This window comes from Aspergillus piperis (genome assembly GCF_003184755.1).
Source record: "Aspergillus piperis CBS 112811 unplaced genomic scaffold BO85scaffold_17, whole genome shotgun sequence".
NCBI lineage: Eukaryota > Fungi > Ascomycota > Eurotiomycetes > Eurotiales > Aspergillaceae > Aspergillus > Aspergillus piperis.
This window is the reverse complement of record NW_020291607.1, coordinates 28,657-48,240: the sequence shown is the minus strand read 5'-3', so window position 1 is coordinate 48,240 and position 19,584 is coordinate 28,657. Positions and strand designations below refer to the sequence as shown.

The window sequence follows — 19,584 nt, the reverse complement described above, 5'->3', positions numbered from 1 at the left end:
AGGTCTGTGTTCTCCCCGAGTCCAGTCTAACCAGCAGCCACACGAACACTCCTGGAGATGTCAATGTTGGGTGTTTTCCTGAAAAGGCAGGAGGCGAGGCCGACATACGCAGAGAAACTCGTGGAAGAACGGTGGGGAGCTCTCGATAGAATTTCCATCAATCCATGAAGCACCGGTCGCTCCACCTTGAGCAAGGCCTCGATGGGTCTTCTAGCTTGGGTATACCTGGCGACCATCCCTGGATCTGAAACGACTGGTTATCCCTCCCAGGGTTCACCTGTATACAAAACGGCTTGAAGACGGGCGCACGGCCATTGGTGCCATGCTCAAAGGTGGCCCAGTTCCGGTCAGGAGAATCCCCCAACCATCTTGCGAATAGAGGTTCACTGGCCCATCAGAGACGGGAGGCCGTCGAATGAGTTTCCTACCTCTGATTTGCTCATGCATAGCAGCCTGACTCGTCCCCACGAGGAGTGGCTGCTTTAGCGGCAATCCGTCTTTTCCACCTGCTTTTGGCATGGAAGCCATGCCATTCTTACTGGAATGAGTGTAACTTGCTTCCTTAATGAAGATCCCTAATGGTCTACTAGAGGAACCTCTCCTGCACTTGGGGGCAGGATAGTGACCCTTTTAGCCTGCAAGCGCTCTCCCGGAAACTGGCTTTCACGAGAGGCGGGGAATGCTTGGGCCGACCACTGGACGCATGGCGATACAACTCTCTCTGGATACCTCAGCTTAGACTGGTCTCAGAGTGACCTAGTATGCGATCTTCGGATGCGTTTCATTGGATGGCGGGCTGCAGTGCGGGCATGCATCTGCATTCTTGCATTCTCATCGGGCTCCTCTGATTCCATTCGCTCACTGGCCCGTACCGACGTCATCGGAGCCCAACGCTGGCGAGCCACACGTAGGACGCCCCTGAATATTTCTCTCGGTGTCTCAAGGAGCACGGCGCGAATATTTCTCGGATCAAGATAGACACGCCGTTTCTTGGCATGTCATATACGCAATGCACGCCGCCTTATGGGGGTTGCCTTCCGCATACTTTGGTATATCCGGTGCGGTCGGTGGCCTACCGCGTTCCCTTCATCAACCAGTGATTGAATAGGCACTTTGACATTCCTTGTGCACTAGACCAGCACATTGGTCTGCGCTCACCTGCTATCTAGTGGGATGCTGTTGTCTGGTTCAACCATTGCCAAGTGGCTAGAGGGCCACTGGCTGGGAAGGAATAGACTAGTTCAATAGTGACTACTCTGGACGGCCGGGAGCAATGTTCGCGCTACATCCCGCGACAGGGGTACAACTCCCACTCTGATCCTGTCTGGTGCCATGCCTCGTGGGTTATGGGCTTTGCGCTCCGTATCGCTCGTTCATTGATCTTGGTGGAGACGAGGTGCAGGTGTTGGCCCGTTCGCCCGTTCCCCAGACCTCGACCTCGATTGCGCGCGGGGTACAAGGCTCTTTTGCTTTGACAGCTCGGCCCGTACTGGGTTCTGAGGCCGCTGCTGTGGGCATTTGCGCTGCCGTGGGGGTATAGAGACGCATGAAATCTATGTACTGCTCCGTCGATCTCGTGGCTGGTGGGTGCGCGGATCGAAGTCTACCCCAGGGATCTCCAGTGTCATATTCCAACTAGCTTAGTTATAGTACGAGGTCTCGCATGTCTACTTACTGAATGGGTTGGTGTGCGTCGGGTTTGATTCTCTGCGGGGCTACTACTTACCGTGTTTACGCGGCGTCTCTTTTTCTAGTATGTTCTCAATGTCCTCTTAGTGGTGATTGGTGTGTTGCTTGGACTTTCATTTGTGTGTCTTTTGGGTGTGTTCCTTGATTGCAGGAGCTGCTCTCATGCTCCGCTGTATATGTCGTTATCGTCTCGGGCCGGGCTAGACACCCAGGTGCATCGTTTCATGCTATGCCAGCCATTGAACAAGTAGTCGCAATTGGGTTACCCAGCTGGCACACTGTGAGTAAATGGGGGGATACGTGAGGGGTAGCAGACATAGTACATAGGCCATGGTTTCATCATACTACCATATGATTGTAATCCGAACATCGGATATATATATCCGGGTGTCGAGACATTAAGACAAGACGATAAGACATCAAGACCCTACATGAATGACAGTACACACGCCAGTAGACTGGGAACAGAAATGGGAGAAAATGCGAATCGAATAAATCAAGATTACAATGCCACAATCAACACAAACAGTAGTAATATATTGTCATCCTATCATCCACTTAAACACCGTGCTCACACTAGTTAGTACTACTAGCCTATTAAGCAAATAAAAATAAAATAAGTAAGATATGTACTAAATACTTGGTACCTCTACCACAACAACAGGTGCTGTGGTCTAGTGGTATGACGTCACGTTGTGGCCGTGCCAGCCCCGGTTCGATTCCGGGCAGCGCCAATACGAACAAATAACCTTTTTTTGTCTTTCTATTTTTTTCCCCCTTCATCCACACTCAACGCCATAGTCTATTTTCATCCACATACAGCTATATATAACTTCATATCGCATATCATCTCTATACATCTTGACCATACATACCGTCTCAACACAACCCATAAATCAAATTAACCCCAACCTGTCCCCCCCCCAGTTTCACATCAAATCCAAACCAGCCCAACCCCACCCCATCCCGCATCCCCTACCTCCTAGACAGTAGAACACAAGAGACAGTAAGTTCAGTAGTTCAGTCCCATTACCCATCGCTAATTCCTAATCGAGAAACATGCATATCCGAGCCTCGCCGAGGTTATCAGCAATAATGAGACTGGACTGGTTGCTGGCGGCACCCGCTACCAAGCTTTTTAGGGGCGTCTTCTTCCCCTCTCATTAGAGGGGAGAGATGCTGGGTAGGTAGGCATAGCCGGATGTCGGATGTATGTTATTGGAAAGCGCAAGAACATGGAGTAATGTTGTTATGTTATGTTATGTGATTACGGTATGGATACTAGAGGCTTTGCCAAGTATACATACCACTTGGTTGAGTAGGTAATTAATTTATTGGTGGTTATTTATCACGCTACTTGCTTTGTAAGTATGGGAAGGATGGGATGTTGGTTGGTTGGTTGGCTCGGCTTGGCTTGGCTTGCAGATGATCGAGTACATGTCTCTGGTTATGTTGTGTAGATGAGTGATTAGTGGGAGGGGGTGGTCGGGTTATACTTTGCTGTGGTATGGAGTTTGGTCATGATTAGTATAGTCTATCTAGGGAGGGAGTTAGGATAGGACCATAGCAGGGTAAAGTGGTATCCCGACTAGCAGTAATATTCACCATTCACCATGCTTCTACCCCTCTACCGCACATACTTTATAGTATGTTACTACTAGGACACTCTAGACTCAAGTAGATACGGAGTGAGCAACTCATTCTCCGACCTTCTCCTCCCTGCATACCACCAAACCAGGTAATCCGTGGCAGAACCCAAGGGAACTAAAATAGATACGAGAATTGCATCTACTTCAAACCAGTATATGAATACGACTATGAATATAGTACTATGAGACATGGGGCGCGGGTGAGTGTAACTCTACCAGGTCACCTATACCAAGCCACTGTTATAGAATTCTCCGTGGTAGATGATGATGTGGTGGCACGGTATCGGCCGTGCCTATTACCCGGATAGGAAATTGATAAGATTGGGCTGCATCTGGCATGATGATATATGTTTACTATGTATGTATATTTGTTTATACCTCGGGCATCATGCAGTATGCAGCAGGAGGAGTTGGGACGGCGAGCAGGGTTTGTTTCAATAGTGCTGCAACCACCATCTAGCCGTAGTGAGTGAGATGATTGTGGCGTTTTCGAATCATTAAATCGATTGCGCCATTCGTAGGAGATGTATCGCGGTTGGCTAGTAGGTCATTACAAGCCCTGTGCTGTGTGGCATTACTATAGATGACTCAGGGGTTGATATGTTCATGGCGCTCTTGATAAGCATCCAGCTCGACGGGGATCAATTAACCGGAGGTGACGGTGACATGAAGACCTAGCTAGCTAGCTATCTGATCCCGTTTCGAGCCTCTGGAGAATTGAGCCGAAGTCGCAATCAGTTTACATATGACAGCGCCATACTCCGGATACGTCGGTCGCCCGTCCGGTGCTTGCCAATTGGGAGGTCATGTTGGACCAGGTGTCCTGATGCCCTGTCGCGCAGATCCGTGGTAGTTTGTTAGGTGGTGTATGGCCCGGTGAGTTCCATACCACATGCTTTGTTTGCTTGAAGCCTAACCAAGTTTAGATGAGGATGGGGATATTAGTGCAAAAACCCTGCGACAGGGAGTATGCATGGCTGCTGGGAAATATTTCAACATTGGGAAGTACTTTACCCGGATAACGCCAATGGATAGATCGCGTTCAGGTCATTCCATGGTACCAATCGCTCATACATGTAGCGACACAGATGCAAGCCACAATGAGCCGATAAAAAAGTAGTCGATTGAGATTGATGTATGGTCCTAGCCTGGTATACTCATGCACACATCACAGGCAATCTGATTGGCTAATTTGATTCTAATGCACATTCGAACCGGCATATGCAGCAGAGGCGGTAGCTTAATGTCAGTCAAGCAGGTACATATGTAGTGCTGCCTAGATACGTATCATACAGCCAAGCTGTACATATGAGAGCCAGTCCATCATCCAAGCAAGTGTACATATAACCAGTAGAACCTTGGTGTTGTGAAGGCCGAGTATAGCCAGCTGCCACCCCCTGTGCTTATGTTCGGTCAGGTTTGCGAGAGATACAGTAAACCACACGACATACAAGACGCTATCGAGTCGAGGAGGTCAAAGATCCAAACCCCGTACACCAAATACCGTCCATAGGTATATGTTTCACCGCAAGTTCTCAGGTGATCGGATAATGCTCCCCATCTGAATATAACCTAACAGGTAGCTTGCTGCGCTGCCCCCATCATGAGGCTACCGAACCAGCAAAATGCAGACACTTAGTAGGTTATTTACCTTGGCGTTCCCTGTGGCGTCCAAGCAGACATCTTGTTCCACGCAGGAGCTCGGGAGCATACCTCTGGCTCGGACCCATGAAGTTTGGCTACGAGGTCAGATGGCAACATGCAATCCCGAGTTGTAATAGACTTTCTCGTCCCCCAAGCCCGAACCGATTGTTTCCGAGATACCCTTGTCTTGGCTTGGTTTACATGTATTGCTATTGGTTTTTGAGAAACAAATCATCGCATTAATCATGCAGGCGAATTGTCACGGCCGGGGGGAAGAAGGAATGTAGCTGATCGCCAACATCAACATCAACATCAACCCGCACCAAGGGGGTGGGCTGGGCCACTATTCGATTGGCCCATCATGATCAACGTCGCCACCCTTGAGCTTTTCCGATATGGTTGTTTGCTTTACGTCGCAGATGAGTTATGGTTAGTGATCCACTGGTGAGGCTGCCTGGAAGCAGTTGCATATCAGACCGCGGCCCGAGCGGGCCTACGGAGATTCGCGGGATGTTCAGTCCGTAGATGAGGATCTTACGCGTATTGAGTCAAGAAGGCTGTGGTCTGAGAGGAAGGACCAGCTGTAATGGATAGTCGGGTTGCGGATCTCGCCACGGAGATCAGCCTGACTGTGTCGACGGGCTGGTCAGTCCGGCCGAATATCAAACAACGTTGATGATTCCGACCAGTGAGAGGGCGCCTGGGCGTAAGGATGACCAAAGACGATCCAGTAATTTAGATCCAATGTTGACTGGCCACTGAGCGCACAGACTCACAGTGGCCAAATAGATCTCGCAGCAGCAGTACGAGCATCAGCACCAACCTCCATCCGGAAGTTGAGTCAGGTCAGGCCAACTTCACCGAACCTTGATGTGGTAGTGGCTCCTTGGCCTTTCCAGAAAACTTCAAGTAAGGCGGTAGATAGTTGGAAGTTGGGATTCTTTGCTTCTTCAGAGACTTTTTTTGACTTGTTCGTTAGTGAAGATGCAGCCCCGCAGGAGCCCCACGAGGATGAGACCGGGTAAGGCGTATTATGTATCTACAAAGTATCTAGTAGGTATACTATTCTGGTAGTGGATATCTTGAGTAAGTAGTCTTGGGTCAGGCTGGGAATGAGGCAGTGGAAGTGGGCATGGTTTCACATGGAAAAAACAAGACCTTGATTTTCATATGATGATGATGTTATGGTAATAGTCATTAAATGACTGGGAGAGAAAAATGTTGTTGATGGCTGGTAGTTGGCAGGCCAACCCATATTGAGCTTCCTTCAGTTTTCCTGCTTGGGTGGCCCCACTTGCAATATCAACAATCAACAATCAGCAAATCTCAATCATCGCAACTCACCAAACGTGCAAAATAGTCGCATAGCATATACAAGAAGATGACTACAGAGACCAGTATTCATCATCGACCACTACTATGAGCTGTCACACATCTTCTCATAGTTTCCTTGTAGCCGTTTGAACTAACTACGTGACATCTCTTAGAGGATCGCCCTTGTTTCACTTTTCTCCACATGGTCGGTCTCACTTATTCTGCATGCCATCATTCATACTATCGATAAGGGCAAAACTGGCACCTGTCAATTTAATCATCTACATAGATACAGAATTGAGGTAAACCAAAATTGCCCGACCCAACAACAATCAATCAATCAATCATCACCAACCTCATCAAATCTATTTATCTATCCAACAGGGATCTTTGCACCACAATGCTCACGCGTCCCCTCCTTGGGACTTCCATGCAATGCTCTCTCTCGCCCCTCCCAGTTGCCAGTGCAACCGCCCGTGTTGACGCTTCAATCCTCCATCCCCAGCCTCTCAGTAATTCCAGGCCTCCACTTCAGACTGGACAAAGCTTGCCATGGGTCCGCTAGCGATGACGATGGCTTTAATCAAATCTTTCTTCCGGCGCCTCTAGAGACTAGAGATCATCTAGAACCGGGTCCGATCGGCCGTAATTGAGATGCAGCCTGTTGTCGCTTTCTTTCCCCTGTCAATATTACTGCCTCCTCGCGCAGCTCTTCACTTCACCACTCCTCCCTCTATCGCCTGTTTCATGGTTACTTTTGTCTTTTGATTGCAATTGTCTGGAGATCAAACCCTCAAGGAGAAACCCCGTTTGATTCAGATCGTCTCTAACGCTTCGTCTCATGCCGGCCGGTCTGGCCCTCCAGACGCGCCTTTGCTGAGTCGTGCTAACGAGCTAAGGATCGACCGTTGCTCTAGATGCATCGCAGTCAGTCTCAGACTGCCGCATTCTTGTTGACGCAACTTAAAGCTCTCGCTAATCCCCATGGATGAATGTCTCTCGAGAAAACACGGAACACGCAGGGCTGTTGGCGCCCCCCTGGTGCCAACACTCCTTGTCCTCCTGCTCTTCGCCAGTCCGGCTTCCACAGCCGTCCCATACACTCCCTCACAACTCTTCTATTCCTCGACTAGCAATGGGTCGTTTGCCTACCTGCTACAATCAACCGGTACGAGTCAAGATGCCTCCACCGAATTCATCACCTGGGATGTTTCAGGCGAAATCGACACAACAAGCCCGAGTTACAATATCTTGATGGACCCACTACCCTTTCAACTCAACACTCAGTCCCCTGCTTTTGTGCCTGTTATCGATCAGCATGGAGTGATTAAGATGTATGTAGGCAATTGCCAGGAAGCTTTGGACAAGGGTGGGCTGTGGCAATTTACACCGGACAACAATAGCTCGATTGGTGATGGGTCATGGGAAAAGCTCTCTGTGAAGGAAAGCGGGTCAAGCGACAACGTGGACGCACCGAACTATCTCTCAGCAGGCTTCGCATATGCCTCCACCAATACCTCCGACAGCTCCCTCTATGCTTTTGGCGGGATGTGCCCCTTCTCGAATGCCTCGGAAGCGAATTGGATGGGTAGCGCCAACTACTCCCAGTCCATGGTGGTCCTTGAGCCATCCGGTTCGGGAAAGACTGATGCTTATGATGCATCCACCACCGGCAATCGCGCACCCCCGATTGCAGAGGCCGGCTTTACCGTGACTCCGTTGCAAGCCACTTATGCATATTCATCGAACGGTGAGGTGCGCCAGCAACAGGATTTCCTCCTGATTGGTGGCCAAACCCAGGATGCATTCATCAATATGTCGCAGCTTGCCGTGTTCTCACTGCCTCAGAATAGCTGGAGCTTCGTAACAGTCGACATTACTTCTACCTCCTACAAGACCGAGCTTGCTGTGAGGGAAGTTGCCACGGTAGAGCCGAGGTCGGGGCATACAGCAGTTCTTTCCCCAGATGGCAGCAAGGTCATTGTGTACGGGGGCTGGGTGGGGAATACAAGCATTGCTGCTCAACCGCAGCTAGTCATACTGGAATTGGGAGAAACGTATGGAGGTTCTGGTGATTGGACTTGGAACATACTGTCAACTGAGGATACGGAGACCACAGGAGGGAGCGGTCTTTATGGGCATGGGGCAACGATGCTGCCTGGTGGTGTGATGATGGTGGCAGGCGGATATACTATACCGCAGTCGTCATCATCCTCGTCAAAGCGTTCAACTAAGCAATCTCAGCCCAACTCACAGGTCTATCTATATAATATCACCTCTGAAGAATGGGTCTCATCCTACCGGAATCCTGAATCCATCGCTAGCCAACAGGAGTCCTCCCAGTCTGGCTCGTCAAAGACATGGAAGACTGGGGTCGGGGTTGGTGTTGGGCTGGGAATTCCTGTGGTTGCTGGTCTCGCTATACTCCTATTCTTCCTCTGGAAGAGGCGCCAAAAGCGCCGCGTGCGAGATCAGGAGCTCCGCAAGCTAGCCTTGGGGGCAGAAAGAGCCCACTTCTGGGGTCAAGGGGAGCCTTTCATGGCGAGCAGTATCCACAAGCCCTCCATGAGGGAGGCCGAAGTCAGAAGTGACTACCCTTGGATGGGCAATAGTGGATCTGGCCGACCATTCAGTTGGCAGGATACAGGCGATGCAGTCGCAGAAAGCACTGGTCTGCTCGGGGATCCTAGTCCCACAACTACAGGTCGTTCTAGTCTGAGCGCCAGAATGTATCGACCCCCTACGCAATACAGCGAGTATAGAAGGAGTGATGCCACAGGCGATATTCACCCGATCGATGAACGTGAGGAAGATGAAGCCAAAGATGCCGTGGGCGTTTCCACGCAAAAAACAATCGACAATTTCCGGGCTGAGTCAACAATCCTGACACCCTTGAGCACGACCGTATGCGGAGACTCATATGCTGGTGGCTCGGCCGGCCCGTCCGACTACATGGCTGGAGTTGGCTATGACAGAGACATGCCTTCTTCGCCAGATAAGGATGAACGGACATCTTCGAATCTCTCCGACTCCTCGACGTCGGCCAAATCAATCCCTCAACCTCGCATGGCCAACTTCAGCTACCCCGCGAGTCAAGCAAGTAGTGGGCGCCAGTCTCCTCAAAAGTCCGTCACAATTTCGATCCCTAGTCGAGAGCCAGCCCGAAGCAGACCGAACAGTGCAGCGCTTTCATCCGAGAAGCGCTACTCTTCTGACTCCTACTCCACCGCTCACACCTCGCTCTCCCTTCGACAAGCTGAAGGCGAGCACCTTCTTCGCGACAACCCTGAACCGACCTCCCCGCTCGATCTATTCCCCAAGCCTACCACCTTCCCCAAGCAACGCACATCCGAATGGATCGGCAACAATGTTCGCAGAGTCCTCTCCCTAACGCGGAGACGCCCAGCAACGGACACAGATCCAACCACAGCACCACTAGCCTCTGGTATCGACCGAAGAGGCACGGTTCTCGGTCCTTCCTCATCTTCTACAGGCCACGGCCTCCCGCGTCGCTCCGTCAGCGCATCAGCTGAACTCTTCAGACGCAAGCAAGGTGCCAAAGACTGGGGCGCAGCCAACCGACTCTCACGCAATATGGAGTCTCAGGCTCGGTCCTCACGGGATGACACCGCCCTGCCCTCCTTCCTAGACCTTGATCCAGACAGTGACGACGATTGGGACGTGGAAGGTGCTGCAGAAGGTCGTCGCGTTCAGGTAACCTTCACCGTACCGAAGGAGAAACTCCGTGTCGTCAACGCTACTGCAGGCGAACTGGACACATTCTCCGAGAAGTCCGTCAGCACAAGCAATAGCGATGCCGCGAAGTGAGCAGCGCTTGCTTGTTTTTCCATTCGTCTGAACACCCAGTTTTGCGGTGGTAAGCTTCTTTCGCCCTTTTCTTTCTCTCATGTGGGTATCTGGTTGATACATACATCCATAAATACCCACATCATGCATATATTACATACGGGGTTTTGATTGTTGATTTGTTTGATAAGATATGATACCACACTCGTTACACATTTGTTGCTACCTTTCTATTCTGATAGCTGATGCTTTTTCTCTTCGTTCGATGTCTTCATGCAAACGGTTGGATGAATGGATTGAACGATGTCAATGAGGTCGTGGGATTGACGAAGCTATGTGTCGAATGAACATAAATGAATTTGAATGATACTTACAACCTATTCCTCCTTCCGGTATATTTCACTTTCTCAAAAGTTTCAATTACCGATTACGCCAAGTGGCTAGTTCCTAGATAGTGGATTACTGTTCGATAACAAGCGAGGTTATTATGAAGATTCATCTGTTATAGTAGATACGAACGTAGAACGCCTTTTTGATTCGAAAACCAAACCCGAGAAGAAAATCTATACGAACATAATTCAAAAAAGGTAGGGTGATATAATATACCGAAGCAACAAATATCAATCAGAGAAAAAGAGGAAAATAAAAAAAGTCATTAAGTTGAGTTTCTGACTTGAGACATCAAACACATCAGCCGAACATGACGTACGTCACTGCATTCTAAGATAGAAAATGAAAAAACCCCGCATGCATAGATCAGTCCCCAAAGAGCCAATCGTGATAATTTTAGACTAGAGACCCCGAACCCAGAACAAAATAGAGAATAAATCGAACCACTTCCTATTTAAGCGCTGTGGCCGTTGGTACCCAGAGTGGGACGCGTGGGCAGGGTCTTGGGCAACGGGGGCAGAAGAGACTTGGCGCTCTCGCGGGAGTACTGAGCCATCAGGGCGTCCATGACGACCAGCGCGGACATGGCCTCGACAATGGGGACGGCGCGGGGAGTGACGCAGGGGTCGTGACGGCCCTTGGCTTCGAGGATACCCTCGCCGAAGTCGTAGGTGGCGGTGTTCTGGGCCTGGCCGATGGTGGCCGGGGGCTTGAAGGCAATGCGGAAGTAGATGTCGGCGCCGTTGGAGATACCGCCCTGGATACCACCGGAGTTGTTGGTCTTGGTGGTAAGGCGCTGCTTCGTGGTGGTGTTGGTGCCGAGTTGGGTAGGGACATCGGAGACGATGAAGGGGTCGTTGTGGATGGAGCCGGGGACCTCGCAGCCTCCGAAGCCGGAGCCGATCTCGAAGCCCTTGGTGGCGGGGATGCTGAGCATGGCGTGGGCGAGCTTGGCCTCGAGCTTGTCGAAGCAGGGCTCACCCAGACCGACGGGGACGTTACGGATCACGCAGGTGACAGTACCGCCGATGCTGTCGTGGTTGTCGCGGAACTGCTCAATCACCCTGGTCATGCGCGCGGCGGCATCGGCGTTGGGGCAGCGGGTGGGCGCGAACTCGTCGACGGTGGTACGGGTGATGGTCTTGAGGAGGTTGAGGTATTCGGGGTTGGTGGAGGCAGTGGGGTGCTCGGGAGTAGGGGGGAAGAGGTGCTCGTTGCCAACGGAGGAGACGAAGGCGACAATCTCAACGCCGTGCGAGAGGCGCAGGTACTTTTCGGCGATGGCACCGGCAGCCACACGGCCTGTAACCCGGGGAAGATTGTGTTAATGGCATTCCCTTCTGGAGATGAGCGGTTTCACTTACCAATGGTCTCACGGGCACTACTGCGACCACCACCGCTGCTGGCCTTGACGCCGTACTTCTCGAGGTAGGTCAAGTCGGCGTGACTGGGGCGGGGGTACAGGTCCATGGTGCTGTTGCCGTAGTCCTTGGGTCTCTGGTCCTCGTTGCGCACCATCATGCCAATCGGAGTTCCCAGTGTAACTCCAAACTCCGTTCCGGACTGGATTTCAACGCGGTCCTTCTCATTACGAGGCGTCGTCAGAGCACTCTGGCCGGGACGTCTCCGGGTCATCTGGGGCTGGATGTCGTCCTCGGTGAGTTCCATTCCTGGGGGGCAGCCATCGACGATGCAGCCGACGGAGCGGCAGTGCGATTCACCGTAACTGAAAAGCGAAAGAGCGCGATTAGTATGTGCATGTATATGGACAGAGGTATTTGCGTCTGTGTGGTGGTGATGGTGTGCGATGTCACCATCATCATAGACTGGGGCTGACTCAGAAGACCTACGTGGTGACCCGGAAGTAATCACCCCACGTCGACATGGCGGACGGTGTTCAATTGATTGATGGGGTTCGGAGGGAGAAGAGAAGGTGGGATCTGTAGGGAGAGGATGGGAGAGAAGTCGAAGAAGACAGGATATCGAGGGAGAACGAGGCCAAATAAGAAGAATGGAGGGGAAAGGAAGAGGAGGAGAAAAGTAAGCGAGGGGCAGACGGAAAGAAAAGTGAAGTCTGGATGGAGTCTCGGAGAGAGGAATGGCACGTCGGGCTGCCACTTTGATCGTGTGCGGTTTAGCTCCCGGCGAGATCGGCCTTGTTCCTTGGCTCCCATTGGTCAATCATCCTCTCCGACTGTAGGTACCGTTCGGTCTGTTTTGAAGGTACGCCTGGTATCTTGCATTATGATGATACTTACAGTATTGTCACCATCTTCTCTTTCTTTCTTTCCCTTCCTCTCTACCTGTTCTGGACTGGCCATGAGTTGCTCGGCAGCTCTCTAAACCCTCCAATGCGTCTCTTCTCCTCTCGAGCAACATGCTGGCTATCGTCGCTCCGAGTTCCCCATCCCAGCGCTAGCCTGCGTTCTAATGCCGTGCGGTGGAATTCCTCATTCTCCGCCGACCAATTCGCCCAGCTCGCCAGTCGCCAGTCCTCCCGGCATCAAATCTACCAATCTCTCTCCACCGATCCCTACGTGAACCTCTCCATCGAACACTTTCTGCTGGAGCATGCGCCCGCCGACTCGAACATCCTCTTCCTATATATCAACCGACCGTGCGTGGTAATCGGGCGCAATCAGAACCCATGGCTCGAGACCAACCTCCGAGTGCTACATAATGACCGCGGAACCGCGGAGCACGGAATCCACTCCTACAACGACACCGAAGATGCGCTCTACGTCCGACGACGGTCTGGCGGTGGTGCCGTCTTCCACGACGAGGGCAACCTCAACTACAGCGTGATCTCCCCGCGACCGACATTCACACGAAACAAACATGCGGAGATGGTCGTGCGCGCATTGCACCGTGTCGGAGCGACAGCTACCAGCGTCAATGACCGCCACGACATCGTCATGTCCCTTGACGAAGGGCAATCCCAACCTCGAAAGATCTCCGGCTCAGCGTTCAAGCTCACGCGACACCGCGCGCTTCACCACGGCACCTGCCTACTCGATTCGCCCAACATCAACTCCCTCGGTTCGTTCTTACGATCGCCCGCACGAGACTACATCAAGGCCAAAGGAGTGGAAAGTGTGCGATCCCCCGTCGCCAATGTATCATCCGTATTCGCCGACGCCTCCATCCCATTCGGAATCCAAGACGTGATCGCCAATATCATGACGGAGTTTGCAGAGCTATATCAGACCAATCCGGATGCTGTGCGCCGCGCGCAGCGTGCCTATGTCCACGACGCAGAGCTATACGCAGGAGACGACTGGGTCGTCGGAGCGGTGGGAGAAGCCCAAGGCTACGAAGAGCCCGAGATCAAGAAAGGCATCGACGAATTACGAGTGAGTCGCTGCTCGATAACCCTGACAAGTCAAAGCCAAGATACCGTAAACTAACACAGTATTGAAAATTTGCAACAGTCGCTGGAATGGAAATACACGCAAACGCCCCAATTCATCTTCTCGACTTACCCCGTGGAAGAGGACCCTCGCGAACGCCCCGCCCTTCCATCATCCCTACCTCCTTCTGTAAGATGGCGCTTTCCCTTTCTCTTGGCATCAGTAAGCAACAATCTATAACTAACCCAATTAAACACAACACAGACACGTGTGTTTCTCCGCCTCAAACACGGGGCCATCCTGGAGAGCCACATCTCCGTCTCGTCCGATTCCTCCGTCGGCTCGGAGCAGGCTGCCCGTCTGCAGGAGGCACTCAAGGGGCGTAAGCTTCACGAGATCCGGCCGACCCACTGGAAGGAGATTCTATACGAACAGTTGGGGGCGGAAGAGGATGCAGCTACTATAGAAGAACTCGCTAGGTTTATTGCGACTAAACTTGGGTGGGTCTAGATACGAGATTACTACCCTCTTCACTTCATATTGCATTGCCTACTTCATGTACGATAGATTACTATGTTGCTATAGACGACTGTATGCTATGTATACTACTCTGCGGTTCTGTATGAAGATTAGATTATGTGCTATCGCATCTTCTGGTTTTCTGCGTTCACTATGATCTACTACAACGGTCTTGTCTTGGGTTGGGTTTGAAACATGCAATTGCTGACAATCACGCAATGTCAGCTACGGTAGTTACTGGCCAGCTCACTAGAACCCGTGATGCACATACAGAAAGGTATAAGTTCGACGTACTACATAATCTACCATGGGATAGTCACATTGTATGATATTCAGTCATCATTCATAAGTCGTATGTATTCTACCTGCTATGTACAACCCCTCAAACACCCGAAACAATCTCCACGAGGGCCTAAGATGAAGTAGGAAACGAAGAACAGAAGTACAATAACCCCCACAATATGCGACCCGCGTATGAACAGTGTGAACAAGTTAAATACAATCAAAGCACAGCTAACCCAACTCCTCTAGTGCAAGCGCTGAAGATGATGCACCCTGGAACAGAATGCGAAAGTAGAAGCACAAGAAAGAAAATTCTGACAAAAGCGAAAAAAAAGATCAGAAACAGGCCTATTTCAGGCCCCGAGTCGGGAATCGACGAAAGCCCTCGCCTTGGAGTTTCGACTGGCTCCGGGTGACTCGCCGGGCGGGCCTATCTTCGAGACTCAACCCTCCAATTCCGGGTCCCAGCTCGGTTCGTCGCGGCGAGAACATCGCCTCGCTGGCAGCCCGTCCGTACCGGATATTCCGCACGGTGTTGCTAGTAGCAGTGGTTGCGGTAGTCACGGTTGTCTCCGTGTCTGAATCTCGATCGTAATAATCTGAGGCGTCAGAATCGTTCCCTTTTAGGCTTTTGAGACTGAAGCTGTGATCCTTGCTGGAGGAACCGTCGTATGGAGAGGGTGCAAGCGAGTAGTACGGCTCCGGCGATTGTGTCGCAAAGCTAGAGGTAGGGAGAGTAGAAGAGAAAGAAAGCGGCGGCGCAGACCGCTGAGAAGAGAATGATTGCAGGGGTTGGTAATCGATTGCCGGTTGAGGAGAGTGCCCGGGATTCTCGCCATTCGATGGCGAGTTATGGCCGGATTGTTGTGGCTGAGGACCAGTGCTGCTTGCCCTGGCTATATTATATAGCGAGAGCAGACCCAGCGCCTCCTGGACCGCCATGAACACCAGAAGCAGCTGGCCGTATCTGTCGAAGTAATGGCGCTCGATTGACACTCGCGGCAGGTTCCCGCCGAGGTGGACAGCTGCCACAAGCTCCGCAAAGTAAACAAGAATTTCCATGCCGTTCCACTGCACGATAGGTTGCTTGAGGGCCTCCAAGAGAGCGAATCCAGCAATCAGGCTAGCACTGCCCAAGGAGGCCACCTCTACATAGTTCCCTGGGATTGACAAGCGGTCATACTGTGAGAGGACCCAGGCAACGAGTGAGACAAGTAGCAGGCCTAACCGAAGATATTGGTACACAAAATAACCCCGCAAGTTGGCAGACTGGCGAGAGTGCGAGTTCGATGATTGATGGCGAGACTGCCAAGAGCTGTCCTCTTCATCCTCGGGCGACTTGATAGTGAAGGTTCGGTCAAATAAACTTTCGAGTCCGGTAGTCGCAGCATGGTCGCTCACAGGGAAAAACTTGGGAGGTGCAAACACCGAGTCTGGGCTGTTTTGGTTGCGATGCCATCGGAGGTTTTGAGTAGGAGTGCGGTGGAATGGGTTGCGTTCAACGACTTGTTCGATTGGTTTCACACGCTGAGCGGGTTTATTGCGCAGGTTCCATGCGGGTGGCTGTGGTGCAGCAGGAACGGATCCATAGAAAGGCATCGGCCCATCGAGCACGGACTTCTGATCCCTTTGATGAACGCTGACAGTCGGTGTGAGTTCGTGCTGCACGGAGGGAGTCCAGTCCATGTCATCCGATTCTGGAGGTGGTGTGGGAATGGTTGGGGTCTCGAGGGCTGCCCGCGGTGTGGTCGCCCTTGGGGTGCCTAGCTTTTCGAGAGGGAAACGAGAGGTGCGCTGCCGAAGATTGGAGCTTGGGGTCGAAAACTCCTGTCCGGTAGTCGTAGAGGGCGGAGGGGAAGCTTCGGTTCTGCGGTTTGGCGTGGCTGCGGGCGTGTCATCGGTCCAGTCTACCAATGGCCGGGTATCGTAGCGCACTATCCGCCGGGAGACCATGACAGACTGAGAAATCATTAGCATGCTGGGCTCAGATAATACTTGTCAGATGATTAGCTCACCATAATTGTGAAAAAGATCATGAAGAGATGCAATGTTGGTGGCAGGTCTGGTGGCAGTCCACTTGATGACGGATCCCTTAAGACGCCCCAGAAAGCGCATCGCACCACCAAAATGATGAGCTGAACCTGGTAGTACTCTCCTAGTTTGACGAAGCGACCTCCTCGCCCTTCAACCTTGAGTCGCAATTTCGGGTTCCACCAAATGGACAGGATGCCCGCAATCAGCGCAAGACCGGCATACGGTGCCAGGTCTATTGAGCAATGGTTCGGCACGCGGCGGGTCTCGAATAGAAGGTTCACGCAAGAGAAAATAGAGGGCGACATCGAGGGGGAGTCTGGATCCTGCAGCGGTTCCCACTCCTCAACAGTCAAAGCACTCCACACATTCCAGCTAAGTTGACCAGCAACACTAATCCAATAACCCAGAGCACCAGCTAAGACCAACAGGTTCCTCCAGTTCCATCGACGTGCTTGCCGAGCGGCCCTTCCAGCTTTACTCCGGTCCATCATGCGTCTCAGGTGGTCTGACTTGGCTTCATATCCTGCCTGACGTATGCGTTGCTTCACTCTGGGTTCGCATTTGACGCACACCTGCGGATAACGCTCCTCTAAGTTCTTGCGGAATTTGGGGTACTCCTTCTCATATGCGCTGTAGTTCGGATCATCAGATGACGGAAAATAGGACGCTAAAGCGCTGGTAAAGAGGTGTTGGTTTCGAAGACACTGGGCGCAGAATAAGCTGGAGGCCGTAAAGTCGGTGGATTCGAACGGTGGGCTCGATGCCCCGGGACCGTAGACGTCTGGATTTGTTTCTGCAGCGGGGGGATCCGTGATTTCTCCTTTCTATGAAGCGCAACCGCCGAGGCAATTAGTACTTAAAATCTTGCTTGACGCCTGAATATACAAAACACGGGACTTACCTCATCCAGGTAGTTAACGGCTTCGCAATGTTTGCAACGCCATTTGCGGGCAGTGTCGCTGTCGGAGTGGGCCGAGCGACGCCCGCAATAAAAGCATTTGAATCGCTTAGCGAACAATGAAGCCATCTCAAGCCGTGTAGGTGGACATAAGAAAATGGGATGGACGATGGGGGGAAATCAGAGGAAGGAGTTAAGACAACAACACCAAAATAATCGCCGAGACTAGCACGGACCACGTGCCTGGATAGTTATCCAGCTTCCAGATAGATCCCCAAGCATCGAACGCCCCCCGCAACAATTACTCCTCATTCACTTGTTGCTTCCCAGCTATTGTCGTAACTAACTATGGGGCTGGTTTGACAAGGTTTGAAGAAGAAGTCTCCGCCTTTTAATGCGCTGTCACTATATACATAGAGTTCATTCGTTCCGCCGGCCGCATGCGACAACTGCGACAACTCTGGAACCTGCCACATCCTCAATAACACATCTTCGGTTCATCTCAAACAATACATACAGCAACCTCTCAATCCCATGGAGTCATGGCTATCCTGGACTAGCCTCTTTCTGGCTATCGGCATTACTGCCATAGCCTGCATATTTACGCTCATTGTAAGCAATTCCCTGCACATCATCTCCCCTATACAACCAAAGCTAATCCGCCCACTCGATAACTTTCAGGTCCTCATCTACGCTCTCGCCAAATCACAAAACAGCCAAGTCCCCAAATGGCGCCCACGAAACTCCCCGGTTCATCTCCTAGTCGTCCTCGGTAGCGGCGGCCACACAGCCGAGATGTTCTCTATGCTCCGGCGCATGAACCTAGATCCGTCCAAATACACCCATCGAACCTACATCGTAAGCTCTGGGGACAATTTCAGCGCGACGAAAGCTGTTGAGTTCGAAACAACCCATATAAACCATCATGTCAATTCCAATGCCAAAACCGCATCACCAGAACCCTCCTACACCATCGTCACGGTACCCCGCGCCCGTCGCGTACACCAATCCTACCTGACTGCGCCTTTCTCCACACTGAACTCCTTCTGGTCCTGTCTCTCGGTCTTGCGTGGTCTTTATCCGGACCAGAGCCGGCATTCTCGCCCAGCGTCGCATCTATCCCCTCCATACCCGGACCTCATTCTCACCAATGGCCCTGCCACCGCGGTCTGCGTCATCGTTGCTGCCCGGCTACTTCGTCTATGGCTGTTCTTGTGCGGGCTCTTTTCTCCTTCTGCGCCCGGAAGAAGAACGTCAGAAAGTGACTCTGCAACCGTGCCAGTGCCGGGTACCTACCAGCTGCGCACAATCTTCGTAGAATCGTGGGCTCGCGTAACTACATTGAGCCTGTCGGGAAAGCTCCTGTTGCCTCTGACCGATCGATTTCTGGTCCAGTGGCCCGCATTAGCAGGGAAGAAGGCGTGGCCAGGAATGAAGGAGACAGAATACGTGGGTACACTTATGGATTGAGTGTCCGGTGTTGTATCTCCGGTTCTACAAGTCTTCAAAACTTCGATCTTTCCGGTGTCTTGCGATTTGATCTTAGCCTGTTGTATCTATAGAAATATCATACATGATACCCCTTGAACATTCAAAATAGACCGTCGGGTCATTCACCGTGTCACTTAGCAAAAACAAGCTGTCGGGCCCTACGGGCGATCAGTCGGCGGCGGGACCACATCGAGGGGCCGAACCGAGGTATACATTGGAGACAGTAAGGTTGGACTCCCCTCTTTTCAGTCTTCTGCATTGACCCTGGCAGGGTTGATCTGAAAACGATAGTTCTTGGACAATAATAATACCATAGTAAGACTCACTATACTGAGTAAGACTGAAACCCCAGTAGCAAATCTTGGGCCTCATAGTAGAAAAAGCGCAGCTAGTGCAGGTGCACCACCCCCTCCAACCCTGCAAGTAGACAAAAAGACCGCAAGTCACGTACTAGTCGGACGGAGGGTTCCGCAGCAGGCATTAGTTAACTAGATGAGCGCCGCCGACATAAGCCCCG

At 51.7% G+C, this 19,584-nt stretch overlaps 5 protein-coding genes and 1 non-coding gene across 6 annotated transcripts; 4 read left to right on the top strand and 2 right to left on the bottom strand.

Annotated features, from left to right (window-relative positions):
* The first annotated feature begins 2,352 nt into the window (after window positions 1-2,352).
* Window positions 2,353-2,423, top strand: BO85DRAFT_t217. Its single transcript has one exon. It is a non-coding gene; the product is annotated as a tRNA-His (tRNA).
* A 4,648-nt stretch (window positions 2,424-7,071) lies between these two features.
* BO85DRAFT_85283 (uncharacterized protein) lies at window positions 7,072-10,536 on the top strand. The gene has a single exon (XM_025665733.1). It carries the CDS (start codon window positions 7,281-7,283, stop codon window positions 10,122-10,124), a length of 2,844 nt encoding a protein of 947 aa, XP_025512782.1. The 5' UTR covers window positions 7,072-7,280; the 3' UTR covers window positions 10,125-10,536.
* A 79-nt stretch (window positions 10,537-10,615) lies between these two features.
* BO85DRAFT_451731 (bifunctional chorismate synthase/riboflavin reductase [NAD(P)H] ARO2) lies at window positions 10,616-12,561 on the bottom strand. The gene is made up of 3 exons (XM_025660656.1): window positions 12,344-12,561; window positions 11,858-12,219; window positions 10,616-11,795 (listed from the first exon to the last, which is right to left on the bottom strand). Exons 1-3 carry the CDS (start codon window positions 12,376-12,378, stop codon window positions 10,948-10,950), a joined length of 1,245 nt encoding a protein of 414 aa, XP_025512781.1. The 5' UTR covers window positions 12,379-12,561; the 3' UTR covers window positions 10,616-10,947.
* Window positions 12,562-12,796: 235 nt separating this feature from the next.
* Window positions 12,797-14,577, top strand: BO85DRAFT_470711 (putative lipoate--protein ligase). The gene is made up of 3 exons (XM_025662421.1): window positions 12,797-13,846; window positions 13,925-14,032; window positions 14,108-14,577. The coding sequence occupies exons 1-3, from the start codon at window positions 12,845-12,847 to the stop codon at window positions 14,351-14,353; spliced, it is 1,356 nt and encodes a 451-aa protein (XP_025512780.1). The 5' UTR covers window positions 12,797-12,844; the 3' UTR covers window positions 14,354-14,577.
* Window positions 14,578-14,683: 106 nt separating this feature from the next.
* Window positions 14,684-17,736, bottom strand: BO85DRAFT_451728 (uncharacterized protein). Its single transcript, XM_025660655.1, has 3 exons — window positions 17,580-17,736; window positions 16,660-17,502; window positions 14,684-16,603 (listed from the first exon to the last, which is right to left on the bottom strand). Exons 1-3 carry the CDS (start codon window positions 17,703-17,705, stop codon window positions 14,993-14,995), a joined length of 2,580 nt encoding a protein of 859 aa, XP_025512779.1. The 5' UTR covers window positions 17,706-17,736; the 3' UTR covers window positions 14,684-14,992.
* A 139-nt stretch (window positions 17,737-17,875) lies between these two features.
* On the top strand, window positions 17,876-19,169 carry BO85DRAFT_402507 (glycosyltransferase family protein). The gene is made up of 2 exons (XM_025657192.1): window positions 17,876-18,188; window positions 18,258-19,169. The coding sequence occupies exons 1-2, from the start codon at window positions 18,111-18,113 to the stop codon at window positions 19,044-19,046; spliced, it is 867 nt and encodes a 288-aa protein (XP_025512778.1). The 5' UTR covers window positions 17,876-18,110; the 3' UTR covers window positions 19,047-19,169.
* Window positions 19,170-19,584: the final 415 nt, after the last annotated feature.

Coding starts and splice junctions, on each gene's coding strand:
- BO85DRAFT_85283 (XM_025665733.1), top strand. CDS start 7,281: ATGGATGAATGTCTCTCGAGAAAACACGGAACACGCAGGGCTGTTGGC.
- BO85DRAFT_451731 (XM_025660656.1), bottom strand. CDS start 12,378: ATGTCGACGTGGGGTGATTACTTCCGGGTCACCAC. Junction 12,220..12,343: donor GATTACTTCCGGGTCACCAC/GTAGGTCTTCTG, acceptor TTCGCTTTTCAG/TTACGGTGAATCGCACTGCC. Junction 11,796..11,857: donor TAGTGCCCGTGAGACCATTG/GTAAGTGAAACC, acceptor CCCGGGTTACAG/GCCGTGTGGCTGCCGGTGCC.
- BO85DRAFT_470711 (XM_025662421.1), top strand. CDS start 12,845: ATGCGTCTCTTCTCCTCTCGAGCAACATGCTGGCTATCGTCGCTCCGA. Junction 13,847..13,924: donor AAGGCATCGACGAATTACGA/GTGAGTCGCTGC, acceptor AATTTGCAACAG/TCGCTGGAATGGAAATACAC. Junction 14,033..14,107: donor CATCATCCCTACCTCCTTCT/GTAAGATGGCGC, acceptor AACACAACACAG/ACACGTGTGTTTCTCCGCCT.
- BO85DRAFT_451728 (XM_025660655.1), bottom strand. CDS start 17,705: ATGGCTTCATTGTTCGCTAAGCGATTCAAATGCTTTTATTGCGGGCGT. Junction 17,503..17,579: donor CCGTTAACTACCTGGATGAG/GTAAGTCCCGTG, acceptor TGCGCTTCATAG/AAAGGAGAAATCACGGATCC. Junction 16,604..16,659: donor TGATCTTTTTCACAATTATG/GTGAGCTAATCA, acceptor ATGATTTCTCAG/TCTGTCATGGTCTCCCGGCG.
- BO85DRAFT_402507 (XM_025657192.1), top strand. CDS start 18,111: ATGGAGTCATGGCTATCCTGGACTAGCCTCTTTCTGGCTATCGGCATT. Junction 18,189..18,257: donor CCTGCATATTTACGCTCATT/GTAAGCAATTCC, acceptor GATAACTTTCAG/GTCCTCATCTACGCTCTCGC.